This window comes from Tyto alba, unplaced genomic scaffold (genome assembly GCF_018691265.1).
Source record: "Tyto alba isolate M040663 unplaced genomic scaffold, T.alba_DEE_v4.0 Super-Scaffold_33, whole genome shotgun sequence".
NCBI lineage: Eukaryota > Metazoa > Chordata > Aves > Strigiformes > Tytonidae > Tyto > Tyto alba.
In genome coordinates this window covers 17487965-17499480 of record NW_024881308.1, presented here as the reverse complement: position 1 = coordinate 17499480, position 11516 = coordinate 17487965, and the positions used below count along the sequence as shown (strand labels likewise).

The 11516-nt window shown below is 43.0% G+C and overlaps 1 protein-coding gene across 2 annotated transcripts in view; it reads left to right on the top strand.

Annotated features, from left to right (window-relative positions):
• The first annotated feature begins 139 nt into the window (after positions 1-139).
• Positions 140-11516, top strand: part of RPRD1B (regulation of nuclear pre-mRNA domain containing 1B) — a 28622-nt gene continuing 17245 nt past the window's right edge. For both annotated transcript variants that reach the window (XM_042800796.1, XM_042800797.1), the window contains exons 1-4: positions 140-442; positions 2051-2180; positions 3180-3313; positions 10868-10980. In XM_042800796.1, coding sequence (XP_042656730.1) covers positions 292-442; positions 2051-2180; positions 3180-3313; positions 10868-10980 — 528 coding nt within the window. In that variant the 5' untranslated portion in view covers positions 140-291. The remainder of the gene's footprint in view (positions 443-2050; positions 2181-3179; positions 3314-10867; positions 10981-11516) is intronic.

Below are 11516 nucleotides of genomic sequence, written 5' to 3'. Positions count from 1 at the left end.
AAAACGCCCGCTGAAAGGCGGGGGGGGGGTGCGAGAAAAGTCCCCGGCGGGCCCGCCGTGCGCATGCGCGCGCCCGGCCCGCTCTCCCCGCGCGCCCCTCTCTCTCCGGTTTGCGCATGCGCCGCGCGCCGCCCCGCTCCCTCCCGCGACCCGTCCGGCGCTGCCCTCCGACCTGCCGCGGCGGGGTGAGGGGTCGCGCCGCCATCTTGTGGCGGCGGCTCGGTGTCGGTGGGGCAGCGCCGCGCCCTCCCCCGCGGGGCCGAGCAGGCCCGGCGCGGGCCGCCCGCCGCCATGTCCTCCTTCTCCGAGTCGGCGCTAGAGAAGAAGCTGTCGGAGCTGAGCAACTCGCAGCAGAGCGTGCAGACGCTCTCGCTGTGGCTCATCCACCACCGCAAGCACGCAGGGCCCATCGTCTCCGTCTGGCACCGGGAGCTCCGCAAAGGTACGCGGGGCCCGGCCGTCCCGTCTGCCGGCAGCCGCCCCTCCGCTGCCCGCTCCCCCGGCGGGGGGGGCCCGCCCCGGCCCCGCCGGGGGGTCGGGCCAGGCCGCAGCGAGCGGCCGGTTCTTCCTCACGGCGGCCCCTGACCCCCTCGGGTGGGCGCGGTGAAAACTTGGGAGCCCGTGAGCGGCGGGAGTCGGAGTTTAACGGGGGCCGGGACGGCGTTTTCCCGCGGGTGTGATTAATTATTAAACTTCGCCACGAATATCGCGCACGAGACGCGGGGGGGGGGGGGGGGGGGGGGGGGGGCAGCGTTTCTGTGGGTGCTGGTAGAGGTGGCGATGAGGGAGATAGAGAGTAGAAGCGGTGGTTGAAGCAGCGAGGTGTTGAGAGGAGGGGGGTGCTCAGCCCCGCTGCTCTGCTGGGCCAGGCAGCTCGGTTGTAAAACAAAGATGTTCTTAGCGTTTTCCCCTGGGTGTGCTCAAGTTAACTGTGAGGTGCTTTGTTGGCTGTTTAGCTTTTAGATTTTAAATTTTGGGCTCAGACTTGTGCTACTTATCCACTATAGAATTGCACTTCAGGATAAGCACAGTAAAAGCGGTTGTAGACATCTATAAAATCTGTTTGGTAGTATCATCCAGAAATATTTTTTTGCCCTTTTTCCTTGCAGATTAACATAACTAAAGTCAACTTCTCAAATTGCTTCATAATGAATTCAGGGAGGCTGTCACTGTCAGTGCTGATGCCCTGTCCCCAGGGGCGGCTGTGAAACCAGCCAGTGTCACCGTTCCCATCCCGGGCTGCCAGCAGCGTTAGCCCCTTGGAGCAGATGATGCTGATGAAGCCTTAGCTGGAGTATCTTTCATGTAATCACTGGAGTTGCCATTTATAGTATATTAAGTATGAATTTTTGAAAGATCTGAGTCTGGCCTGCTGTGGAAGTTGGTGCTTTTGTTTTCTGCTTCGTGTGTATTTGTGGCCAGTGCACTCTGTAGAACAGCATCTCCCACTGATTCTGGCCATTGTAAAATAGAAACTGATGGTGTCAAGAAGGGAAAAGTTATGGTATATGGAAGGAGTTTAATGTTGCTTTGGCATAACATTGTTTGGAAAATATTTGAGTCTCCACAATAGCTTTCTCCTACAATTTCATTCTGTTCTGAATTAAGTGATTCTATACCAAGCTTTTTTCCTGAAGTTAATTAATGAAAAAAAAAAAAAGTCTATTGTTATATTCATTTGCTGGTAGGTTAGAACAGCTCATTTTAATCACATGTTTAAAATTTATTACTTGCACGTCTGTCTTCAGAGTTGAGGAGTCACTGTGCGCAAAAAGTATTAAGATCATGTTTGTTTTGTAAATTAGTTAGAAAAAAATGAACAGTAGTAGGGAGATCAAGATCCAGTTGACTTGAAGGCTTCTGATTTGCCTTGGTAACATGGAAATACTCTGAACTTTGTTTTTAGACTGAAGAGCAATAAGCAACTTTGAAAACCATGTTAATGATTCCAGGTGAAAGAAATGAGAAATAAGTGCAAACTCTCTCTCTTTTTATTTTTTTTCTCCTTCCTTTTTTTCTTCTTCTCTTTTTTTTTTTTTTCCTTTCCTAGCAAAATCGAGTAGGAAACTTACTTTCCTATATTTAGCAAACGATGTCATCCAGAACAGTAAGAGGAAAGGTCCCGAATTTACTAGGGAATTTGAATCTGTTCTTGTGGATGCTTTTTCTCATGTTGCCAGGTATGTTGCTTTTTTGTTTGTTTTGCTTTTTTTAAGTCTCAGGGATGCTTGTACTCTCTCTAGTAGAGATTGGATTCTGACTACTCTGTGGCTAGGGACTGTTTAGTGTTAATATTTCTCTTTGGTGAAACTCCTCTCGAAGCTTTACACGTTTGTTCTCTGTGTGTAACTGCTGTGCACTTTATTTTAATGCTTACCAAAAGATCCTGCAGATCTGTTCATGGGTAGTGAAACTGAATAGTTGCGTGTATTTATTAATGCCACTTAATGAATGGCTCTTCCCCATTGTCAGAAGACTGTAAATGAGCTAATATGTTGGGTCACTGGATTCTAGTCAGTCTTCTGGCTTGAGTGCAGTTTCTTTTTGTTTTAGCAGTTATCTGATCATTAGTCTCCTTGCTAGAGGAAGGAAGAATTTTACACATAAAAGGGAAGAAGTGATGTAGCTACTATCCCATCAAAAATGGACCATCATTTAGTTAAAGTTTTCTCTAAATAGCGTAATAATTCCTGTTATCTCAACTAAACAACTTTAATGTTCCGTTTGTTTAGTGGTATGCTGTTCTGGATGGCTGTCTAACTTTCAGTGTGCTATATGAGTACATTTAAATGCCTAATGATCCAAACAACCTGCTTTTTAATTGGAATGTTATTGACTGAAACAACTGTTTAAAGTTAATACTCTGAATTGTAAACCTGTCAACTTTGGGGTATTTTATACCTCTCCTTGCAAATTCTGAATGATAGCAAGTTTCTTCCTTCAAAACTTTTGCTGCCCTTACTTTGGAGTGGGGATAAGGGGTACTTTCAGGCAATCTTTAGTTCCAGTAAAACGGGAAAATTTGCCGCAAATGTGTTTTGCATGCTCTGTCTCTGACAATATCAGAGAGGTTCTCTCCAAACGTGCAATGGATGCAGCTGTTAGTTTGGAAGATGCTCTCTTAAAACAGAAGGAATGTTTTTCAGCTGAACTGTAACCATTTTCTAATTTTTGAACAGAGAAGCAGATGAGGGCTGCAAAAAGCCCTTGGAACGATTGCTTAACATCTGGCAAGAAAGGAGTGTGTATGGCAGTGAGTTCATACAGCAACTGAAACTTTCTATGGAAGATTCCAATAGCCCTCAAACTAAAGGTAAACGCATATTGCTTTAGTTGTGTGCTTTATTTTGTTTCTTAAATTGGAACATGTTTCACTGGAAGTGCTGTGAGGAGTTGAGCTCTGGGCTCCTGTGGTTGAGGTGTTGCCAGAGCTGGTCGTAGAGATTCTTTAGGATTGTCTTGAGAGAAGTCTGATTTTTGTTAAACCCACAGTTCCAGTTTGCACGTGTGTTGCCTTGTGACTTGTGGCTGGCAGTAAGCTTAACTTAAGGTAATGTTGTATTCTGCTCATGCAGACAAAATACTCCAGGGCCGCCTTTTGATGTGAAGACAAGTAGGTAGGGTGCAGGGAACTGTTGCATCCACTTTGAGAATTAAAATTCTCCCACTCTGCACTTCTGAGAGTGGTCAGCTGGGTTATTAGAATGGTTTATTCAATATTGTTAGTGCTTTCATTCTTATAATAATTGTTTTCTTTTGAATAGTTACTGTATTTTATTATGATTCAGCAAGGACTTTTTAATAATTCAAGGCTGGAATGTATGCCCAAAAGCTTGTCTGGTCTCTTTTTTCTTATACCAGTTGACGTCATTTGGGGAAAACAATAACTTTGCATCGTTTAACATCGTTAGAACATCATGGTTATAACCTTATTACTGCATGAGACAGACGTGAGAAACTGAGTATAAGCTTCTTGCATTCACTGTGGTTTTATACTGCTTTGGCAGATACTCCCTCTTCTGTAGCATCTGAAAGTATTTAACTGGTAGTACTGTAATGAAAAGAGGGGATCGGGAGGATGCCTAACCTATGGAAGGTGAGGGTCAAAAATCAAAAGTGTAAGGATCAAGGGAAAATGTGTCCACTTCACAGCTAAAGGAAGTGTGACTGTCTTTAAATTAGGTAAGATCACATTGATGCTTTGACCAACTTTTGCTCTGTTCGCCCCAGAGATGCAATATTTTGTGAGAGAATTGGCTTAATTGTTAGTAAAGTGCTCTTAGGCCATTCATAGCTAGTGAGAACAAGGAATATTCATCTACTGGAGTTGGTAATTAATACAGAATTAATATAAAAACATATTAATGTCTTCAGTGGGTCCAGAGGAGGCCACGGAGATGCTGGGGGGGCTGGAGCAGCTCCCCTGGGGGGCCGGGCTGAGAGAGTTGGGGGGGTTCAGCCTGGAGAAGAGAAGGCTCCGGGGAGCCCTTCGAGCGGCCTCCCAGGGCTTAAAGGGGGGGCAGGAGAGGTGGGGGGGGACTCTGGGTCAGGGGGTGGGGTGATAGGACAAGGGGTGATGGTTTTAAACTGACAGAGGGGAGATTTAGCTGAGATTTAAGGCAGAAATTGTTCCCTGGGGGGGGGGGGGTGAGGCGCTGGCCCAGGGTACCCAGAGCAGCTGTGGCTGCCCCCTCCCTGGAAGGGTTCAAGGCCAGGTTGGACGGGGCTGGGAGCCCCCTGGGCTGGGGGAAGGGGGCCCTGCCCGGGGCGGGGGGGGAGGGGCACTGGGGGGGCTTTGAGGTCCCTCCCAACCCCAACCAGCCTGTGGTTCTCTGATAAGCATTCATATGAGACGTGCATCTGAAGACGTACATCTGTGGCTGTAGTTTTGTGTTTTCACATACTTCTGGGCAAAATTACTGGATGGGTGGTTTAGCAGCTTACAACAGAGACCTTCCAACTTACCATAATTTAAGTATGACATTCAGAAGGTATTGCCATTTTTCCCCCAAATGGTGAGAGACCAGATGACCTCACTGACGCGGTTGTCCCTTCTGTATCAGGGCAGAGGGAGTCTGCTCAGTGGTGGGAGAGGGGAAGGTTTTTCTGTTGTCTGGGTGCAATGTGTAAGACACCTGTTTGTCCTGAAAGGACGGAGTTCACATGCCTGAATTCCCTTGAACTGATTAACTGAGGATCTCAAAGTGTTAATTTAAGATACTAGATATGTGTTACACAAGTGTTTAACTTTTAGTCTAAACAAAATGATACGTTGTGTCCAAGAAACGCAGCTGCGATTTCCTGGTGTGTTGGCAACCAATTGTTGCTCAGTGTATCCATCAGTCTTGCTACTGTAACCTTCGCAACTTAAATATGTTTATACAAAATCAAACCCTTCCTAAATGTAACAGACCTTTATCTGTGGGAAACTGAAGAAAGACAAACGTTTTAGCAACTGCTGTGTGCACATCTTCACTTGGCAAGGAACCTAGTTTTTGTCAGGGTGATTGGAGATACTAATGTAGTATCTTTTGAGAGCACAACAGTTCGGGCCTTTTCATGAATGTGAATATTGCTGCCTTCTTGTCGACTCATTGCAAAAAAGAAATTGAGATTTTTAAACTAAGAGAATAACTTTTAAAAGCTCAGCAGAGTTCTCCTGAGGTTTTCTCTTTGTTTTGACTGACTTGTTTTCAAATTAGCTTCTTAATGGTAACAGCTAGTTTCTCATGGGTTTTTTTTTTGATTCCTAAGATAAATTGGTGTTTGTCCAGTTTCTGATGGGCAGCTCTCTACTTTGCAGAAGGCTTTGTTGTAGTTACTCAATTCCGCTTTCAAACGAGTGAACATAAGCAAGATGGGCAATAATGCATTGTGTCTTACAGACATAACATTTATCGTAAATGTGGAAAACCATAGTATACCACTTGTCCAAAGTCATTCTGACTTGCTGGTTTTGTGTACACTCAAGATAGACACAGTTGAGAAATATGTAGTGTTAGTATCTGTAGTCTGGTGCAAGGCTGTGCCAGTGAACTGAATTTGAAAGCTCCTTAAGAGTATCTGGTGCTGTGATAATGAGTATTCTTTTCTGCAGCCTAAGGTATGGCGACAAGTCTACGCAGGTAGTTCTCTGTGGCTTTTTCCTATTGCAGTGTCTTGTAAATTAAATGGGCTGGTAGGTGCTGCTTTCTGGGCAGGATGGCTCTGCTTGGGTTGCAGAGCACCGCTTACACTTAAGAGTTGTGAAACTTGCCAAAATAGAGTCCTGTATCAGTGAGGAAAGACATCTTTAAAGCTTATCAGTGTGTGTTTCAATGGTACAGCTTATTTTGTGTTTCATTAGTAGCAAGGCCCTGGTAAAGGTATGGCCATTTGGGTGGCAGCACATGCCAGGTTCCTGGAACAGAGTTGATTGCACACATAATGAAGCTTTGTCTTCAGAGAAGCAGAGGGGAAGGAGTACTGGCCCCTTCTGAGCATTATATTCTCTGGCTTCGATTTCCTCCGTCATGCAGCTTACTACCATGTATTAGTCTTTTGGGTTCCTTTAGGAAATATGCATATACATGGAAATGAGATTTTGAGTATTGGTATTGTGTTTTGTTTAACTATCAATATATTCATTAATCTTGCATTTGCTTTCTCATTAATCTAATTTTTATTAGAATGTTTCTTTTTACAAGCAATAGGGAAGAGAAGAACCACACGTTTATCTTAAAGCCTGGGAAAACTAGGTCTGTAGATATTTGATGTAAAATCCTTTAGGTAATATAACCTATATAGCTGACATGTTTTCATTGTCTTTGTAATAAGCAGTTGAAGGAAGTCCTTGAATGTGCTGTGATGTAGGAGTGTCACACTAACACAGAACGAGCTGCTACCCATCTGCTCTGGTTGTGTTTATATTGCAAATTCTCACACAGGAAGTTCAGACCCATATTAAAATATGGAGAAGAACATCGGAGAGGAGAGCAGGCAGGGATGCTTCCAAGAATTATGGAAATAAAGGCACCTGGAGACAGGACTAGGTGTCATTTTGGAACAGATTGACTTCAGTTATGCTTGTCTTGAGAGGCTTCTGACAATTCTGTGTTATAATGAGAACTTAAACAATCATGAATAATCTACACCCATAGAAACAAAGGGTTAGAACAGTTGGAGGGTACACCAGACCACTAGGTTTCTCTTATTTTGTTCTTCTGTGTCTTTGGGTGTTCTGTGTTGGTCTTCTGTTTTCTTTAGGAAAGCTGTCAATTTTTTTTATTATTGCTGTATTCAATGTTTGGTCCTAAATCACTTTCCAAGAGGGTTTTTCATATAAGTTTACTTGGATCCTGCACAAGTTGCTAAACCCCTGGTGCTTGGAACCCAAAGCCTACAAAAGTTTAGTTTTAGTTACAGTTTGAGGAGGCATATTTTTTTGTTGTGCTGATTGAGATTGATAGCTCTGCCAACACATAAAAAAACACTTAAATTCAGCTGGTCTGCCTTTCAAGAAAACAGTTATCTATAGAACTTCAGAAGGATAAACCCCTGTTCTACAGGTTTGCTGTTATTCTAGAACTACAGTGTCTGTTAAATGGCGTTTCCTTGCTGTTTCCCTATAGACAGAAGTTTCTGCTCATGCAACTTGTCATTTAACTGTATGCTTAACTGTCAGAAAAGGCACATCATGTAGCTATGCTGAGACTGATAAATCCTCGTGTGAACTAAGGACCTTTTTTTTTTTTTTTTTTTTTTTTTTTAATCTGAACACTTTGCATAGTTCCTTCCAGTGAAAGACATTATCTGCATGGGGAGTTCCTTACTGTGTGGTGTGGCTGCTTCTTGAATGAAGAGATGAATGTAACCAAGTCCTCATGAGAGAAGATAATAATTTTATATTGCCTTGAGATTAAAAAAAAAACACATAAACCCACTGTTTTTAACAGAGCAAAGTTTTAAACTCCTGGTTATCCTTTGAATGTGTGTATACAGATTCCACAGTTGGTTTCTCTTTACTGTGCATATAAGCCTGGAGTCAAATCAAAGAAACCTGTTTATCTCTCAAACCAGTTGTAAAGATGAGAACAAATATGTGAACACCCTCGATGGGAAGATGTCCTGTGCTGCCATACTTGGTCACTACGGTCTTAGACACTGTAAGCTTCCTCAAGCTGCTGGAGATGGTTTGAAGACTGAAGAGTTGGAGAAACACCTTTACAAGTCTCTGGACACTGCAACAGCAAGATAACAACCTGGAATTTCACTGCAAAGCTGTTATGACAGCAATTGCCTGTCATTTTGCAGATACAAAGTGCTTTGCGCTTTGAAGGCTTTTAGAGAGTAGTTCAATTTCCGAGCTGTGAAGAAGACTCAAACAAAGCAGGAAAGCTGACTTTGTCTCTACTAGAGCTTCTCTGTCTTCTTTATGGCCATGTCAAGAATGGGCTCTTGATTTTCCTGGAAGAAGCTGTCCATATTCTGCAAGGATATCTTGATTGTTTCAGAAGATGTGTGTTACATGTCACTGTTGAACTCTGATCAGTTTTAGATGCTCTTAATGTTTGCTTTCCTCCTCTCTTGTTGGATATGATAGGCTCTTTCAGATGTGTAGACTTCAGTGATTAAATTACTTCTGGCTAGCAGATTTTGAAAGCAATCCAGGCAAGGTGCATTATAATTTATGCCTTGCTTCTCGTTCTCTTTCAGGAATCCTTTTCTACTATATGCTTTTGGGTTTGAAAATAAGTGTGGGTTTTTGGTGGTTTTGTGTTTTTGTGTTTTTTTTTTTGTTTGTTTTGTTTTTGTTTGTTTGTTTGTTGTTTGGTTTTTTTTTTTTTCTATTTTGATGAAATGGAGATGGTGTTTATAGGATTCCTCTGTGAGGTCTTCTGCTGCCCCTGTTTACTAATGCCAATGAAAAAAAGTGCAACAGTCCACAATTATGTCATGCTACTCATGCCTAAAATGCTACTTTAAAGCAGACTGCTTTATCTGTGCTCCTTTGTCTACTGGCCACTTTGTCCCATCAGTGGCCATTCACGTGCTCGGGCAGTGGCCTCTCTCCAGGTAGGCCAGCTAGCGACTGGTACTTAGGACTATAGATGTTCATGCACTAATCTTCTTCAGAGTGTTTCCAATCAAACTCGCTTGGTCTTGTTCAGATGGAAAATTCAATGAATTCTGAATCCTCTGTTGGAGTAGTAAGCAAGCGTAATACTGTGTCTCGTGGTAGGCCAGTTGGCAGCACAGCAGGAATAGCTCTTCATCGATTTGAATCCCAGTTCTCATTTTTGTTTTCACTTGTGTGTGCCCTCTGGTCATGCATTCTTCTATTGATTAGCTTGTGTTTATCCTTTAGTTAATTACTTTGATAAGTACACACAAGCAATAAATATTGATGGCACATTGTATGGGGCTATGTAATTTTAAATGCTCTCTGGCCGATTTGTCGTCTGCACATCTTCTGTTCAACTCGTGTCTTTTGCAGACCTCAGTGGACACCAGCTATTTTTCTTGTTGATCTGGTATCTTGCTTGTCAGTCAGATTATCAAGCACTCTCTTACATCAACTGTATACATACAATACTTAGACTGTACCTTTTTCTAGCCTAGATAACGTTGCTCTGTCATACATCAAAAATTCATTTGGTTTAGGGTGACTGTGTTTTTTTTCTGTGCTGCTTGGCCTTCCACTGAGTAAATCTGTTCTCTAACAGAGATATGTTTGTTCCTACCTCATGAAGGTTGTTTATGTTTTTTCCCCACACAAACAAGATGTGCAGCACCTCTCACTTTCTCTACATTAAAATAAAGTGCTTTCAGACCTCTGTCCTACTGGACAAGGCAGGCAAAATTCTGCATTTGGGACAGACCTTTCTGTTTGCTTCTTCATTAGAGTTGGGCAAACTGATTTAATTTTAAATTAAAAGTGATCTTGGATTTCCCTGTGAATCAAAGGATATACAGATTCACTTGAACTCCATGATTATCTCAGCAAGACTTGATTCCATTGAGGAGATTTCTCAAGACTCTGTCCAAAGCTTTATTACAAATTACCCTGGCTCTTACTAATTTTGATGGCAAGTCTGAATTATGATTTGCCTTCTGGAGGTTCTGTAACTGGATCAAAGGCTGCATTAAGACTTCTGACTCATTAAATAAGCTGTCTCTTCCCTTTCAAGCTGTGGTATGCTATGCTAAGGTTCATTTAACCAACATTGTCTTGCTTTATGAAATCTGTATTTCTGAAGTGTTAAAGATTACCCGCTTGGAGATCAATTCATGCTCTGCCCATCACTGTTGTTGCTGTCGCATCTTAGAGTTTGAGTTTCACAGAGCTGTCTTGAAGTCCTTATTTTGATGGAAGAGTGGAAGGTTGAATAACTAGCAGTTTGTTTGAGTGTGGGACCACAGTGAGCATATACTTGGTGCAAAAAGATAACTTTAAATTCTTCTGTCCATATGTATCTTAGCATTAGTGCTTCATTTCTACTGCTAGAAATCCTCACCTGCATACCTGGTATTAACTGGAGAATCTGAGCAGGGTTGAGGACCTGCCATTTGTTGACAAGTAGGACATTTACTTGCCTTTCCTACTGTCAGTGCAGGAGGCACAAGTGTCTACAGTGCACACGGCTGATATGAAGACTGTGTCCTTGTACTTGCATGTACAGAGATACAAGTGTGAGCAAAATCAACCTTTTATTGCTGTTTTGCATTTGAGTGTTTGGCGTATGATGCCAACATGGGAGTCCAACAGTGGTCATCCTTTTCTTTAGAGAGCTTCATCATCAGAGTATCTGGTATAATTTTTTTGAAGTAGAGATAGTCAGGGTGGGCAGATCTGGCATCCAAATGAGCTGCTTATATTTGTCTTTAGTTGCAGAGGAGAAGAAGTCCTTAAAGCGGACTTTTCAGCAAATACAAGAGGAGGAAGATGATGATTACCCCGGGAGCTACTCACCCCAAGACCCTAGTGCTGGGCCGCTGCTGGTAGGTGGGACGGGCTGTGGGAGGCACCTCCTGTGTGGTGGGGCCACAAGGTGGAGCTGCCAACAAGTGAAATGCTGAGTGGAGGAAGTTCAGCAGGGGGTTGACCAGGCCATGTGGAATGGAACAGCCTTTCTCCGTGGGGAAGTAGTGTGCCACTTCTGAGGGATCTCAGGTAGTCTGGACCAGGGTCTGAGTAGTGCTACCAGTAAAGAATCTCAAAGCACTGCTAGAAGAACAGACCATATTTTAAATTCTTTCTATGATCAGTGTTGTAATTTCTCAAACCCAGAGTTGTAACACGGTTAAAAATTAGGGTTTTTTTGTAGGACATCTCTTTCTATGAGCTATTAAAAAGCTCAACCTTTGATAGATTAGTATGGAGTTGGTTAGGAAAGCCAGCTTTGAAGGCTTTGTTTTGAGGCTGACACGTTAGAGGTGTGGAAGTAGTAGGAATAAAATAGAGGATCATTCTGACCATTTGAGGCTACAGAAGGAACATGATGAACTATAGTCTATCTGAAAAAGATAAAAAGATA